Raw genomic sequence first — 16,225 nt, forward strand, 5'->3', positions numbered from 1 at the left:
AGTGTGGGAAGACACCTGCGGGAACTTGAGGTGCCAGCTGTCCGCCTGCTCGGTTTGTCCCCACCAATATTGGTTGACTTTGCCATTCAAAGCTCGGCAAAGTTTAATCTCGCATCTTGCTTGGGGCGGCAGCGGGGCGGATCCGGATTGCGATAAGAATAGAATGCTGCTTATCCATCTCAGATCGCCATTTTAAATCAAATGTTAATTAATCACCCGTGCCACGCAACAAACTCTGGAACACCATGGAGGTTTGTTCCAATGGCACGTGCGGATCGTCATAAACCCAAGCTCAGGGCTTACATACACAACGGTACGAAAAGACCCTGACCCCAGGGCACTTAGTTGTCTGATTCTTGAACCAACATGAAGGTTTACTAGACCTGTGTTCCCTTTTTGCTACAGCTGGGTCGACGACTAATCCACATCGTCACTGCTACTGCTTGAAATCCCGACGGAGCTGGTATCATCGACAAACAGGAAGCCCCGCTCACGAGTTCTTGGGGTTTTCATGCGTTTAGAACCCAGCAAGAAATCCTCACGATTGCGTTCTCGTAAATCTTCCAAAAAGTGTCTGAAAGCCAACCACTCGTCGAACGTCGGCACCGTCTCGCCTGGTTGTCTGGAGTCTTCCTTGCCATACAGCCTGGCCGTCATAATTCTCATTGGGGTATCGCCAGCCGCGTTTGCTTGATCAGGATTCACACCGCGAATACGAGCATCGCTCAAGACGTCAATGAGCTCCTGGTTGGCACTTTGGGCCGCGAAGTGGAGCACACCGGAACCATTTTTGTCTATGGCATCGAGCCTGGCCCCGCACTGGATCAGGAGCTCCAGCAAAGCTGCGTTCCGCCATAGAATCGTGTCATGGATCGGTGTCCGGCCTTCAAACCCGGCTTGTTTGGACGGTACGTTGAGGTCCATGCCGGCATTGCAGAGCAGGTCGAGAGAGCGGTCCCAGTAGCACCTCCTCGGGTCCCAACGTGCGACGTTACTCGTGCGGCGAGCCCTATACGAGAGCGGGCATACCCAATTTGTGTCAGTCTCAACTACTAAAGCACTTCCCTTCTGCAGCAGTAATTCCACGACGCCGGGGTTGTCGAACGCAAACATGATCGCTGTCTCTCCTCTGGAACCACGGTAGTTGTTGACCTGTGCATCAACATCTGCGCCTGCCTCAAGAAGTGCGCGGGTCATCCTCACTGAACCAAGAGGTTCGTATCGCGCGGCGTAATGTAGTGGTGTCCAACCGCTCCTCGTAGTCGTCTTGAGACTGGCACCACGGTACAGCAGCATATCGAATGAAGCGTAATCGGCCAGAAAGATCGCCCAGTGCAGTGGACACCACCCGTAACTATCCAGGCTATCAATGTCAGACCGAGCTAGTGTGATTGCGTCTGACAAAGATGTCGGTATGGCCCCGAGAATCGCATCGTGTATCAACGATGATGTCCGACACTCTTGGGAAAACGTCAATTTTTCGAGCATCTGATGATGCTCGGGCTTAAGAGACTGAATTTGATTTTGTTCCACAGCATAATAGAGCAGACGAGAGCGTGTGGCAGCGGTCCTAACACAGGTCAAACCCGAACCCAGTGCGGCACCGGATATGGTTGGCTTACCAGCCAGTAACGTTCTCAGCATGCAGTGGCCATCCTTGCTCGATCAGAAATTCCGAGAGCGTCAAGTTGACGTCGCGCAGCGATAACTAAAGAGGGAGCCATTCGTAAGATCATAGGAATTGCTTGGTCTACAGTCATTGAAATACATGGACGTACCATAAGAAGAGAGTTCCCATCCTCATCTACATCTGTCGGTAGTACAGTTGAGTTGAAGATTCCTCGTTTTACATAATCGATATCGCAGTTATAAACAATCGATGTCAAATGATCTCGTGGGACTAGTCGCGGAATGCGGAGGTAGATTGAAGAGCCGGCCCCAGTCAGAGTGTTCCGGGAAGTAGCGACAAAGAGGGCACGTAAGAGGAGCCATCTGGGGAAGAAGTATAACAAGCGCGACGAAGCTGGTGATCCAGAACACGCCTGGAGGTTGCATTTTCTGGGCCTCAGCAGTGGTATGCTGTTGTACTCGAGGAAGAAGGTCCCAATTATTAAGCGTAACCAAGTCGGTGTCTGTAGCTTAGAGCGATGATGACATTGGCATTTGCAGTACGATGTGCATTCCCGGTGAATTGACGCTTGCACTGACAGAAAGGGACTACCACCGGTCTCTACACAGCGTGGACCGTTGCTAGCCACGTTGGAAGACTGGTCTCTACGTTGCAGTGAGTCCTCTGATTTGAGAGCTTTGACATACATCTGGCCGAGTGAGGCCTTTATGTCTTCGATACCGGCCTGGTTAATGAATTGCATCTCTCGATTAATTCTGCGTTCTTCGTGCAAAGCCCGGAAAGAGTTTTCGATGAGCTGACGAATTTCGAGCATGACTCTGGCTTGATGAGAACTGTCCGTGGTCAACAACCCGCTGAACAGCGCCCGTCGTTGACGGTCAGCTTGGACGTACCTCTGGGATGAGACTAGAGCAGAAAGGCAGAGCATCAAGGAGGCCCTGGTATTGGTTGCCCTGTACTTCAACTTGGCAATATTGCTTCTTTCCCGTATCCACTTCGACATTGAGACTCGAAGCTGCCCGCTCATCTCATCGCCGTGGTTCGTTCCCGTGAGACGATAACACAGATCCAGGAGCTCCTCTTGAATAATTTCCAGACTCTGCTTTAAAGCCAAGGTTGGAGCTATATTCAGCGTGGGAATTGCGACATCTCCCGTCTCTATCTTCTGAAGCGGGCTCTTGACCTGTTCGATGACAGCCTGGAGAGTAGTCAGCTCGTCAACGAGCTCAGAAAAGTCCGCCGGGGCATGGCGAAGAGAAAGGAGTATTTTGACCCCTTTTCCAACAGCCGCCGATGCCTGTACCAAAGCGATGATGCTTGCGGTGATGGAAAGAGGATCCATTTCGAGCTGAGTGCGGGTAGAGAGGATGGAGAGGAAGCATGATGGCACCGTCGACTTGAAGTAGGCAAGAGTGGGGGAATGCAAAGATCATCAGCTGAAATATTAGCTGAAATTTTTCGACGAACCATTTTCACTGAAAAAGTGAAGCCGGCCAAATTGGGATCAATAGAACGCAGGCAGTGCTTGCAGGCGGGAGCTCAACCTATCAAAACACCGCCAGAGCGGCCCGCGGCCAAGAGAGGGAGGGGTCAAGCTCGAAAGATAGCTTGACTTGCCATTGCATTCCATCGACGAAGGAAAAGTGCACGAGGGTGGAAGATATGCGGCAGGCCGAGAGGAGACGAGTTGCATAGGTGTGTTGTTTGCTGCCACAATTGACCTACAGCAGACGCATTACAAGCTGGGAGCGACAATATCACTGGGCTCTTTCTTGTTGGGGTTTCACTTACGGTCACCAAGACAAAGGGCTGCTTTGAGAATCGCCAGGCTCAAATGTCTATTGCACGTCGGCTACCTAGGATTCATGTGTAGCTTAATTAAGGTAGGCAACTGGAAATACAGTAGGTTTGGTTGGCTTTTAAATGTTTCTCGGTACAGAGGTAAACCTGAGGGTTAGACACGCCTGACGGCTGTGTACTTAGGGAAGGTAGGTAAGGTAGGTACCTAACCGGATCTGAGCCGTGGCCACCTGCCTAGAGCAACAACTCGGCAAGCTCCCTCCTTCCATCGGTCATCATTACGACACCTCGACCACCGATTCATCCCAGTTGGTTTACTCGGACTATTTGAGTCAAACTTTATACATTCTGTTAAATGATGTAACGACCGAACATACTGCACCCGATCACTCGTTGACTGATTTCTCACCATGGAGCGAGCATCCAAACGGCAGCGGCTTGCCGAAGACGTGAACGAACCGGTGCCGGCGGCCCAGTCAGATGATTTGAAATCCCTGAACCGACCTGTAAGTCCTCCTACGAAGAGGAAATCAGGAGGCCTGCGAATAAAATCACCTTTTCAGCTGACAACAATCCGTGATCTCCCCGAGGCTGCGAATCGTGACTCGGTCGGTCTCGCGGACATCCTGGGCGATCCTCTGATTGCAGAATGTTGGGAGTTCAACTTTCTTCATGACATTCACTTCCTCATGAGCCACTTTGACGAGGATACCAGAAACCTTGTGAAAGTCCACGTCATCCACGGTTTCTGGAAAAGAGAGGACCCAAATCGTACAACCCTTCAGGTAAGTCGACCATGACCATCACAAGGCACTGAAAAGTTCTGAATGCTGATATCGAAAAGGAAGAGGCAGAAGCATATCCAAACGTTGAGCTACACGGGGCTTTCATGCCTGAAATGTTTGGCACGCACCATACGAAAATGATGGTGTTGATTCGGCATGACGACTCGGCCCAAGTGATCATACATACGGCCAATATGATTGCCAAGGACTGGACGAATATGACCAATGGTGTTTGGAGATCACCAATTCTGCCACTCCTTCAGGAAAATAATGTTGAGGATGCCTCGCCGGATAGCCATCCTTTTGGGACGGGAGAAAAATTCAAACACGACCTGCTCAGCTACCTAAGAGCGTACAACGTACGCAGACCAATCCTTATAGCCTTAGTAGAGGAGTTGCGCAAATACGACTTTTCGACTGTACGTGCAACACTCATCGCTAGCGTTCCCGGCCGTCACCCCGTACACGACACTTCACAAACAACCTGGGGATGGCCCGCGCTCAAGAGAGCCCTGCGCAATGTTCCGGTCCAAGAAGGAAAGTCTGAGATTGTGGTTCAGATATCGTCCATCGCTACTTTGGGGCCCACCGACAGTTGGCTGCAGAAAAGTCTTTTTGATTCTCTCACCGTATCCAAGAACAACTCCCTGAAGACACCCAGACCGACATTCAAGGTCGTCTTTCCCACGGCGGACGAGATCAGGCAAAGTTTAGACGGCTATGCTTCTGGAGCATCAATTCACACCAAGATCCAATCGCAGCAACAGGCGAAGCAACTGGCATACCTTCGGCCCATTTTCTGTCACTGGGCGAACGATGCTCCTCATGGCAAAGGTTTGGTGACAAACCTCAACATAAAATTACACAACTGACCTGTCATAGCATTGAACGACATAGCAGTAATCCAAGAATCCGGCAGACAACGGGCAGCACCTCACATCAAGACATACATTCGCTACGGCGAAAATTCGATAGATTGGGCCCTTGTCACGTCTGCCAACATCTCCAAACAAGCGTGGGGTGAAGCAGCAAGTGCATCGCAGGAAGTTAGGATTGCATCGTGGGAAGTCGGAGTTTTGGTATGGCCTTCGGTCATCGAGGAGAAAGCAACTATGTTGGGCACATTCGAAACGGACATGCCACCCAACGACGCGGGCGATGGCGAACCGGTAGTCGGGCTGAGGATCCCGTACAACCTGCCTCTTCAAAGGTACGGAAAGGACGAGATTCCTTGGGTGGCATCGGTGGCCCACGATGAACCAGACAGGTTGGGGAGAGCGTGGGGTGCTTGGGAGACCTGAGCCCTTACTGCGCTTGTCACATGTGACTCTTCTCGACTTTGGTATCATTATATTGATCCTCGATTCTTGCTCGGCATGTACTCAAGCAATGAAATCATTGATAATCCATATCAACCCGTGTCGTTTCTCATGGCCGTTAGAAGCATGCATGGGGTAGCGTTTACGCGCCGACGGCCTCGGGCTCCTTGTTGGCATCGTAGCCGTACTTCTCCTTGAGGGAGTTGACGAGGGCGACGTACTTCTCCTGGGCCTGCTCAGGGGTGACGTTGTCGTCGACGACCTTCTGCCACGCGCTCTGCTTCGCCTTGCCCTGTGACGCAACCGAACGTCAGCTTCCATCACGTGCCAATTTGGTTAGGGAGCTCGGTTGTAGATGTGGTGCCACTCACCTTGAGGTCGAAAATGCCAGGCTTGGGGGCGCTGGAGATGTCTTCGCCAGTGCTGACCTTGTAAAGGCCTGTGTTTACCCTCGAATGTCAGCTTTGAAAGGAGCCGAGGTAACTGGGGTTTGCGGGAGGCGACGCACCATAGAGCTCGAGGAGCTCGTCGTTTCCGGGCTTGGAAGTAAGCTTCTTGCTGTCGGAGACAGCTTGCTTGAAGGCTTCGCTCTGGGGGGCAGACATGTTGATTAGGAGTCTTTGGTATAAAGCGGTTTCTGAGTTTCGTGGTTGTGTAGTCGCGAAGTTGTATTCGGGGGAGGGATTGTTGAGCGCTTCTCAGTGTTGGGAGGCAGAGGAAAGGGTTGGACCTTTGGCGGGGTTAAAGGGAGGTCCCACACACCCGCTTCATCATATGCGCGGGGCAGCTGATGCTGTCATTGGGTCGGCCCTTGCACCTTGTACCTTGGTCCTCTTGCACCGCCACAGGTGATTCAGGTGGTCTATTGCCACAAGCCTGCCAACCCCAAATTGATGGGGTATCGGCCTAATGTTAAGCCGCCTTCTCCGCTGCTTGGACAAGTCAACGAAGCCGTTCGGAGCATTGTACAATCATCCTCAAGCTAATCCGACGGTCAGCCTTATCGGTAGCGATGGTTAACCTCTCTCCGCCGAAGGGGACATGCTCACCACATCCATGGTTGGCCAGAGCACAATCTGCCGGCATCTTCCCTCGACCTGCCGCCTCTAAAGTCGACGTTAACCGTTCGGCCGTGCTCACGGCATTCGGCAGGAGTTTGGCAGTTCGTTGACTTAGCAGCCGCCCAGTCCAAAAAATGACACCCGAGCGCTTGATCTCACCAGGCTGGCATCGGATTCTGCAACGATACTCGTCTCTTCAAGCAGAGATGATGGCGGGCGTCTGAATTACTCCCAGTAACTACTCAGCATGGCTCGTGTCTCAAGCGGACCACAGCAACTTGGCTTCATTGGCCAAAGCACGGCTGGTTCTCTTCAGAAGGGGACTCTGGAGTCTAAAGTCGCACCAAACGGGCTGGTCCGAATTGAACGAATCGGGAGTGACAACTGCCCTCGGACCCGACATGTTGCTGCATTTTGAAGCTTGCTCTAGAGCTGTGGACGAGGATAGGATCTGGTATTCATTGTGAGGAAACGTTATGGAAACGCAAATGATATCAACAACCCCTACACCATCAGCATCCCAACCTGGACCAGCCTCGATGCAGCAACCCGCCCAAGCTCAACCTTTGTTTTCGTCTGTTCTTTTTCCTCGTGCATACCAACATCGTCGAATGACAGTCCGTCACATCGTTGTCTGGGCGTGGGGAAAGCCGAACGGACAACGGGGGATCGACAGGCCCGCCCATCCAATGACGGACAGTCCAAGGCTTTCTGTCTGACTTACCAACCACATGTTGTGTTACCAACCTGCAAACGGCACGGACTTTGAGACTGAAACCTGCCCGAAAATACTAATGGCACCAATTCGCGTCCTTCATTACCGCAGCCTGGAGAGGGGACGCGTATCCGGACACTTTGAGATGGGAGGGGGCGCATCGGATACATGCCGCCAGGCTATATTGAACCTCGGGCCCGAGCATGCTATGAATGAGAATAAATACCAGACATGTCGCAGCTTTTGGCTGAGGAAAATCTGGTGGGCTGAAGTTACTCAACATTCCCTTGATCCCTTGAGAACCCATCAACGCGAAGCAGATATTTGTTCGACAACGTGACGGATACCTTCGTTTACTTCCGCCAAGGAAGGCGGTTGTCCCACTTACCACCAATATTCAGAAGGATAGGTACTATCTGAACACAAATTAGCACAAGAGAGAGGCAATATGGTCAAAACAGTCGTCGTTCTCGGCGCCGCATATGGCGGCCTGGCCGTAGCTCATCGTCTGCTAAAGTACACCCGCCAGAAAGAGCCGGACCTTAGAGTGATCCTGGTTTCAAAGGTGAGAAACTTTTCTAGTCTACACTATGATTGGCACACATCAAATCTTTGAATATTCTTGAAATCGGACGACCTCGGCAGAAGCAAGGGGCGCCACCAAGCTCAGAGGCCTGTGGGGGCGGCGTAAGGCAGTTGCAGACAACGACCCACAGTTCAGCTTACCTCGTCTTATGGGAATCGAAGGAGTCGGGAATGATGAGAATTGCGAGGAGGATAGTTTGAATATCTCATAAGAAATCAGTGTAGGGAAAATATGGGCAAGGCTAATGAAAATGGCAGACCACTCATTTCTACTGGAACATGGCGTCCGTCCGCGCTATTGTGCCCGGCATCGTCAAAGACGAGCAGGTTTTCCAGCCAATCGAGCCCGGTTTCGCCCACTATCCCAAGGAAAGCTTCGAGTTCGTCCTCGGAACCGCCACGGGACTGGACGTGGCACGCAAGTCGGCCCTCGTATCGACCTCATCCGGGCCCAGGTCCCTGCCGTACGACTATCTTGTCCTCGCCACCGGCGCCCGCTCCGCCTCCCCCGACATGCCATGGAAATCGGCCAACACCCACGAGGAGACGCAGGCCCTCCTTCACGCAACCGCCGAAAAGGTCAAGGCCGCCAAGCACATCGTCGTCGCCGGCGCGGGCCCCACGGGCGTCGAGTGCGCCGCCGAGATCCGCTTCGAATTCAAGGACAAGGAGGTCCACCTCCTGTCCGCCAACGACGAGATCCTCGCGGGTGACACCATCGCCCGGCCCGTCGAGAACGAAATTGCGAGGCTGGGCGTGCAGGTCAAGAAGAACGCGCGCGTCGCAAACTCGCGGCCGTTGCCGGATGGCAAGACTGAGGTCAAGCTCATGAGTGGCGAGGTCATCCGGACGGACCTGTACCTGCCGACCATGGGCCTCGTGCCAAACACTGAGTACCTGGATGCCAGCCTGTTGAACGATCGCAAGTACGTCAACGTGGATGAGTTTATGCGCGTCAAGGGTGTCGATAACATCTGGGCGTGCGGAGACATCGTCTCGTACCCGCGGGCGGGCTTCATGGTCACGGATAAGCAGGTGCGTCACATCCCCATCCTCTCTTTCTTCCACCCACAAGGTGCCACGATGTGGTTTATAAATAGACAAACGAAGCACTAACAATTCAAACTACAATAGGCCGCCGGCGTAGTCAAGAACATTGAGCTCGCGATCGACGCCAGGGACCAGGTGGTCGCGAAGGGCATGCCCGTCGACGTTTACGTTTGCGCCACAGGTCGTAGCCGCGGCGCGGGCCGCATCGGCTGGGTCAAGGCTCCCTCTCTGATGATCTGGGCCGTCAAGAGCCGTAATCTCGGGATGCCGATGGCTGTGCCGTATGCCAATGGCGGTCAGTGGTAAGCAGAAGCGGTCGACAAAGTCAGGCTCGCGAGGGTTGGCTGTTGTAGTGACGCGATAGGGATTTGGTGCTGGGGCGGGCATTTGGAGTTTTGTTTCATGTATCTACACTCATACATTCTATTCAAATAATACGATACGTCCTCAAAGAGTAGAAATACACATCTCGGATCCAGTCCTTGTCCCGATGCTCACGACTCTTGTCACACCCTTCTTCTTTTATCCTAAGCACCGTTCTCATCACCCATCAGCCCTAATAACTCGCGAGGGTCACTACCGGAGAAGAATGATCGCTAGGACGGAAAAGAATGAACACCCAGTGGCCTGAATCCGCATGCTTTATTTATCGATCCCATTGCCTTCTATAAAGGTACAGTCTTTACGCCTCAAGGCCATTGCCTTCTCCTCATCTCATCAATCTCAGCAGGGGAATGGCGAATATTATGATTTTACATGCACATAGGATATGCGTAGAGATGAAAGCAGCTCCCTGAATTGGACGCAGAAAAGGTACCCGTGCCAGATCAGGCTCATCCCTGCTCCCCCTTTGGGAAGAAATAGAACGGAATTAAAACACTACCCAAGCAAACCGCCCGGCACCTGAAGGAGACGCTGTCAAATTTGGATTTCTCTTTCATCTTCATCTGCTGGACTTCTCATCCTCAATCTCCCTCCGCAGCTGGTCGAGCACGTGCTGCCGCGACGAGAGATGCGTCTCCAGACCCTCGACCTGTTCCTTGACCGTCTGCAAATCATCTGACACACCCTTCAAACCGGCACCGCCGCCCTGGCCCTTGCCGCCGCCGCTCTCGAGGTCCTTCAGCTCCTTGCGCTTGTAGTCGAGCAGCTGCTCAAGCTCGCGCTTGACGAGGGCGGGCTTGCCATCGCGCTTACCGCCCTTCTTGCGCTCCACATCTGCCTCAATGCGGGCCATCTTCTCGTCGAGCTCCTGCAGCTGCTTCTTGAGGCGGACCTCCTCCCAATCGTCCGTCTTGGCCGTGGAGAAGTCGGTGCCGCTCGATTTGAAGCCGCTACGGCCCAGGCGGGTGAGGTACTGGTCGCCGAACTTGGCCTTGCGGCCCGTCGCCGTCGAGTCGTCGGCCTTTGTCGCCCAACGGGAGGCGCCGGGCGTCTGGTTGTCTAGTTGGTAGTCGATCTTGTTACGCTCAAAAGAGGCGCGCAGTGAGGCGGGAACGGTGCGCGGGATGCGGAAGCCTTCGTGGCGGTTGTTCAGGATATGCAGGAAGGCGAGGCAAGCGTCCTTGTTGATGGAGGGGCCGGCTGAGGGGTTGATGAGGTTCCAGGCCGAGCGGATGTCAGTGTCGGGGACGTCGAGAGATTCGTAGAGGTCCTCCAAGGCAGTGACTATAATAAATGCCACGTTAGAAAAAGCAGTATGCCGAATGTGTGCGCGCGCAGTTGAACCTACAAGCTACCTCTCCCCGTGCATCCCGGTTCTCTTGGTATATCGATTCATACTTGGATTTATCCGCTGGACTCATGTACCAGTCGAATCCGTCCTTCAACCCCGGCGAGTCTGGATCGTCGTCAACCTGCTCGAACGCCACTTGCCTCCCTGTGAGCGCGCGATTCGCCTGAACGAGATGTGCCTTTGACTCAGGAACGAGCCAATCGGGGAGTGTCGTTGGGACGTCTGAGTATTCCTGTTCATCCGAATGCGATTAGCATCTCTGTGACACCCTTTCCCCATGCAATATCCAATTCAAGGCAAACTCACGCCATTCAAAATATCGAAAATGACTCTCATCGCAACACAAAACTCCTCAAAATCGAGATTGCCATCGTTGTCGACGTCGGCGAGATCCCACACCCTCTCGAGCTGGTTGTCCGTCAGGCCGCTGTTCTTCAGCACCGGCGCGGCCTGTTCTCCCGTCAGGAACTGGCCCCCGCCTGTCCGGGTGGAGAAGATGTTCCAATACGTCTCGATTTCTTGTGCTTCGATGCGAGGAGGAGCCATGACGTGCGTATGTGTAGATTTGTTCGTGTATACGGGGAGATCGTCGGTGGACCGAGGTTGACGGAGGGGGGGACGAGGGCCGTCTTGAAAGTCGAGCTTGCTCGGGCCTCGCTCGTATGCGTGGCGGGAAATGCGGTGCGCAGACGGCTACTTGTCTTCACTGTTTGCTTGTGAAGCAGTCCGACGGGGTGTTGGGTGTCTCGTGAACCGAAGATGGTGAGGTATGGCCGGAGGGGTGTCGTTGTTGCTGAGTGAATCGTCGTCAGGCCGCGTGGGAGCTCGGCCAAGGATATGGATTTGGGGTAATCGGCGGTTTGGAAGTGGGAGGCGGTGCTTCTGTAACTTGGCTGGGCGTGCGCTCGGTGAGGGAAGCTCGGTGATGCAAGGTCGACCCACAGGTCGCAGTCACTGACCCCTGTCCACTTAGCTCATCACCGACTTACATAATACTGGCATTCCTCAGGGACCTGCTCAACGACACCTCCTTAACCTGGAATTTGATGCAGCAGTTGTATCACGGATCAAAGCAGCCATCATTTCGAGCAACCATGTGTGTTTCTACTTTACAAGCTATCGTATTGGTGGGTATCTCAACATGAACAAGAGGTCATCCCCAAAGCAACCTGCCCAAATTCCAAATGGGTATTCGTCGAACCAGTGTCATCCGCAAGCAAACTCTGAAGTTGCGAGCAAAATAAATAAGGTATCCGAAGTCCAGAATTTCCCAATGGTGGTACTCAAACAAATCCTCGAGTGGGAATTTCATATGCAACGAAGACGCAAAGTCATCATTTTTGCGAAAGAAATAAGAAAAGAATTGAATGATGCAGCAAGAAAGTTCTTGCAACCCAGGAGACGTAATAGACGTATCTCTGGCTTCTATATTCGCCTTTTCCGCTTTAGTGTTGCCTCCAAGTAGGCAAAAATTTTGTCCGAAATGCAATTCAACGATCCTTCTTGTTAGTCAAGCTAGGGCAGGCTGTCTTGCGGTTAAATACGCTTTTCAATACCGCCGGGTGGCTCCATAGTTCCGCTCACAAGGCCGCCTGTTGTACCGGTCGTTGCTTGCTCGTTATTGCTGTGCTGCGCGGTGGCCTTCTCGACTTGGATCTCTCTGCGAATGCTTTCGGTAACCCCAGGGAATTGGCTACTTGCCGCGTTCGACATCCCGGGATTCTGGTTGTGAGAAGCATATTTACTTGCCGGCCACGATGCCATGTTCATAGCCAGACGCTCTCTGGCAAGCTGCATAGCTATGTCGGCACTATATCCTCGTCCAACCATCTCCAACGCATAGTCCGCGCCATCTGGTACCGCATCCCAGAACTCCTCATAGCTTTTGTACTGAGGAGGGAACATTCTACCATGTTTGTCCCGACTAGGAGGTGCCGGTCGAGGGGCTTGGCTCGAATTGTTGGTTGATACAATATTTTCCGGTGATCGCTGGGAAGACGCCGGGTTCGGGGCGGGCGCTATGGCTGGCATGGAAGAATGGCCCCATCTTCCGGTAAGGGCGTGAGCATCGGTCTGTGGCTTAGGTGCTATGGCGCGAGGAGAATAGGCTCCAGGAAGCGATGCTTGACGCCTCTCAAGTGTCAAAGGCGCCGCGCCAGAGGAGAAAGACGTTGGCATACGCCCTGCACTAGGCATTTGACGAACACCAGATCTGAAGTCGGGTCCATGGTGAGCCTGATAGGTTGAAGGTGCATTGACAGATTCCGAGACTGTCGTCATTGTCCCCTGAGGCTGCGACACTTGGTTTGCAAGAGGCTGAGTCGTAGTAGTTTGGCCCTTACTACTGGATGACTTGATTGTCTGCAAATTGATACGAGGTCTCTCAGCCATGGCAGTTGTGGACGCCTGAGGGGCGACTGACTCCGGGCTAGTAGTTGGGTTGCTTGCCGGAGGTGTAGCAGCATTAGAAATCTGAGAACAGTTCGCAGCGGCCTGCAAATCCGCCGCTTGGTTTGCAGCCTGTGTGGCAACAATATCCTCAGGCTTGGGATACTTGCGAGGGCGGCCTCGGCCACGTTTGATAGGCTGGAGTATACCGTTACGGCTCATCTGTTGCGGACCTGCAGGCTGTTGGGGCTGAGTCTGCGGAGCTGGCGTGGCCTTCTTCGGCTTGCGGGCTCTCTTAGGTTTGGGCTTGTACTCTTCGTCGCTGTCATCAGCCTGACGCTTGCGAGATGGCTTGCTAGAGCTCATCGTGGCTGGGGACTCAAAGCTGTCCTCGGGCATAGTCGGAGATTTGTAAGTGTTATTGTGTCTCTGGGGAGTACCAACCGTGTGTCTTGCAGGAGTATTAGCCACATCAATGATCTGGCCGTGGCGCTCTGAGCCTACAGGTGGGGGCGCAGATTCGTTGTGGAAAGCGGTTTCTTGCTGGGCCTTTCGAACTTCAGCATCCTTCAACTCGAAACGAGGCTGTTGTGCTCCAGAGACTGCAGAGAGGGTATCGGTGCTTGTCATCAGATACGGGGGCTCGGTGTAGGATTTGGCGTTGGAATTTCCTTCGGAGTTGTCGTGCTGATGGCCGGCCTCCTGGGCAACACGCTGGTGGGTGGTCGCATAGGAAGTGGGCTTCTCTCTTAGCTCAGGTCCAAGTGACATCTCAGCGAGGTACCACTGGGGGAGATTGAGTCCGCCTTGAGCTGACTTGTAGATGGAGGACTGGAAGAAATCGAATCCGGGTTCAGCAGAGCCTCTGGGCTCCACCTCATCCACACCAGCGAAGATGCTTTGGGGTTCCGCTGAGCTCGCGCCCTGCCAAGTTGGTGGGTCATTAGGAACCTGCGCCACTGGGAGATACAGCTTCGACAAGACCTTAGTTTGATCCACGTCGGGCTCAGGATGACTGGGGCAAGGTAGGAGACCATTGGCTGGAGATAGCAGTCCTTCGAAGGGAAATACGTGATTGACCGGCTGGTTGTTGCTTTGAGCCTCAGAGGAGGCTTCATGCAAGCGGCTGGCCGTGTTCTGTACATGATCGCCTGGAAGTTGGTGTTCCTCAGGTTGATCCTGCTGTTGTACCGCAGTGGCCTCAAGACCGCCATCAGTTGTAGGCTCAAGGCTCTCATTTGAGACAGCAGGACGCTTCGGGCGCATGGGGACGCCCGTAGGCTTGTACAGCTCATCCATGTCGAGATTTTCAAATACCCACGCATACTGCTGGTGGTTAGTGTTATTTTCACCTCAACTTCAAAAGCAAGAGTTGGTGCCAGACAACGTTGATATCGAGAATGATATGTGGTCCATAAAGGGATGCAATAGAATGAAGGAATAGGCTTACCTGATTATTTTCACCGACGATTGGGTTTCCATGAAGGCACGCTCGATCTGACTTCAGGTGGGTGCTCGCTGAGTCTGTAACTGTAGGAGTGCCGTGCTGTTGGTGTTGTCTTTGACCGTCAGGATCTTCAGGATTGGTGGTGAGCAGTGTGTTCTCAGGGCGACCATTTATGGAGTCCAGATGGGGGAGGTAGGCTTGAATCTCCATCAAGCGGTTAACCAATTCCTGGTCTGCCGGGCCGAATTGACCATGCCACGGTTGAGGCTGATTGTTGTGAGGAGCATCGACATTGTTCAAAGTCAAGTCTCTGTTTCCCTTATCCAGGATAGCTATGCAAGTGGCCATGATTTCAGGCTCAATTGGCAGCACGTGAAAGTCCCTGGAGACGCCACGGCATCCATCAAGTCCTTTGACATGCTCGCTTTGACCTACTTGGTTCAAGTAACGGCACCCCTGCTCATACTCGTGATGCTTGAGAGTATCGGTGGGAAGGTAGGGTCGATGGAGAACCTTCATGCCGTCGCTAGGTGGCAATCGGCCACTAGTCAGCTCAAGCAGCTCAAAAACGTCAATCTCATCTGTCATCTTGGCCCACGCTTTGATCTCTCGATGGTACTGGACATAGGACATGACAAATTTGATGACTTCCAAAGTGGTGAGCTTGAGATTCTTTGCGGCAGAAGCAAAAGTCTCAGCTTCACAGAGGACCTGGAACAAGGCCCATTGTGCTCCATGGCTGACTTGGGACCACTCAATGATATAACCATTTGCTGGATTGCCTTTGGTGCCAAGCAACCCATCAAAAGGCTCAGGGCTGCCCCAGTCGATGCTGTTTGTCGAAGCCATGTGGAAATCTTTGAAGCTTTCGCCTCTCTGGAGCGCTCTTCCGTTGGATTCATGCGTTGTGAGCCATCCAGTCGCATTCTTGTCGACGCCTTTGATCTCTTGCTCATGGCCTTCATCTTCATTATCTAGCTTTTGTTAGCAGGATGCTTGACTGATATCGAGTAAAAATACTTACCGCCATCACTGAAATCTTCAGGAGGCGGGTTCCGCTTCTTCAACCACAGATCAATCGTCCCGTTGTCCCTTGCCTCAGTATATTCATCACCCAGACCACGCTGGTCCAGAGGAATAGTCGGGAAGGAGGCGTAACGCGCTGCGTTAGGGTCAAAGACTGGGTCTGGGTGAACCCAGGCCGGCTTCTGGACCCCAAGCGCATACGGCTCCTGGTAACGACCAACCTGAACCAAAATAGTCGATCGTCTCAAGGCTCGCTTCCTATTGCCATCTTCCTCCATTGTGTAATGAGTATTGCGCACGTGATACTCAAAGGATGGCGGCTTCAGACGCCAGCAGCGAGCGAGATAGAAGGGAGGGGGTGATGGTTAATGATCGTAATGAGAGTGCAATGGTAAACAAAACGTTGGTGAGAGTAAGGATATTCAGCGCTGCTAAGAAAAGGGTAACGCTGGTTGTAATTGTGATGAGTGTGAGAGGAATGTGATAGAGGTGAGATGAGAAAGAAGGGCTTCCGTGAGATTTGAAGGGTGTACTGTAAACAGAAATATTCGACAGTTTCTCACCGGGCATCTCACATAGGTGAGTAGGATGGATGAGGCAGGAGCATTGGGGTACCTTAGGGTGAAGATAAGGCAGTCGCTCCTTCTCTTGATGGAAGGTTCGGGTGCAAGTTGAGGTAAGGTG

General features: G+C 52.9%; 6 protein-coding genes across 6 annotated transcripts; 2 read left to right on the forward strand and 4 right to left on the reverse strand.

Annotated features, from left to right (window-relative positions):
* Nucleotides 1-417: 417 nt before the first annotated feature.
* On the reverse strand, nt 418-2,972 carry CORC01_08986 (uncharacterized protein; the record flags this gene model as incomplete). Its single annotated transcript, XM_022620616.1, has 4 exons — nt 418-1,363; nt 1,623-1,708; nt 1,779-1,992; nt 2,209-2,972. The coding sequence occupies 4 exons, from the start codon at nt 2,970-2,972 to the stop codon at nt 418-420; spliced, it is 2,010 nt and encodes a 669-aa protein (XP_022472863.1).
* An 868-nt stretch (nt 2,973-3,840) lies between these two features.
* On the forward strand, nt 3,841-5,516 carry CORC01_08987 (tyrosyl-DNA phosphodiesterase; the record flags this gene model as incomplete). The annotated part of the gene is made up of 3 exons (XM_022620617.1): nt 3,841-4,215; nt 4,275-5,049; nt 5,098-5,516. 3 exons carry the CDS (start codon nt 3,841-3,843, stop codon nt 5,514-5,516), a joined length of 1,569 nt encoding a protein of 522 aa, XP_022472864.1.
* A 160-nt stretch (nt 5,517-5,676) lies between these two features.
* CORC01_08988 (acyl CoA binding protein) lies at nt 5,677-6,139 on the reverse strand (the record flags this gene model as incomplete). Its single annotated transcript, XM_022620618.1, has 3 exons — nt 5,677-5,826; nt 5,906-5,973; nt 6,043-6,139. 3 exons carry the CDS (start codon nt 6,137-6,139, stop codon nt 5,677-5,679), a joined length of 315 nt encoding a protein of 104 aa, XP_022472865.1.
* Nucleotides 6,140-7,758: 1,619 nt separating this feature from the next.
* On the forward strand, nt 7,759-9,251 carry CORC01_08989 (uncharacterized protein; the record flags this gene model as incomplete). The annotated part of the gene is made up of 3 exons (XM_022620619.1): nt 7,759-7,875; nt 8,154-8,930; nt 9,030-9,251. The coding sequence occupies 3 exons, from the start codon at nt 7,759-7,761 to the stop codon at nt 9,249-9,251; spliced, it is 1,116 nt and encodes a 371-aa protein (XP_022472866.1).
* Nucleotides 9,252-9,888: 637 nt separating this feature from the next.
* CORC01_08990 (uncharacterized protein) lies at nt 9,889-11,226 on the reverse strand (the record flags this gene model as incomplete). Its single annotated transcript, XM_022620620.1, has 3 exons — nt 9,889-10,613; nt 10,678-10,912; nt 10,987-11,226. The coding sequence occupies 3 exons, from the start codon at nt 11,224-11,226 to the stop codon at nt 9,889-9,891; spliced, it is 1,200 nt and encodes a 399-aa protein (XP_022472867.1).
* Nucleotides 11,227-12,216: 990 nt separating this feature from the next.
* On the reverse strand, nt 12,217-15,819 carry CORC01_08991 (uncharacterized protein; the record flags this gene model as incomplete). Its single annotated transcript, XM_022620621.1, has 3 exons — nt 12,217-14,394; nt 14,519-15,489; nt 15,540-15,819. 3 exons carry the CDS (start codon nt 15,817-15,819, stop codon nt 12,217-12,219), a joined length of 3,429 nt encoding a protein of 1,142 aa, XP_022472868.1.
* Nucleotides 15,820-16,225: the final 406 nt, after the last annotated feature.

This window comes from Colletotrichum orchidophilum (assembly GCF_001831195.1).
Source record: "Colletotrichum orchidophilum strain IMI 309357 chromosome Unknown Scaffold_79.1, whole genome shotgun sequence".
In the NCBI taxonomy this organism is placed as follows: domain Eukaryota; kingdom Fungi; phylum Ascomycota; class Sordariomycetes; order Glomerellales; family Glomerellaceae; genus Colletotrichum; species Colletotrichum orchidophilum.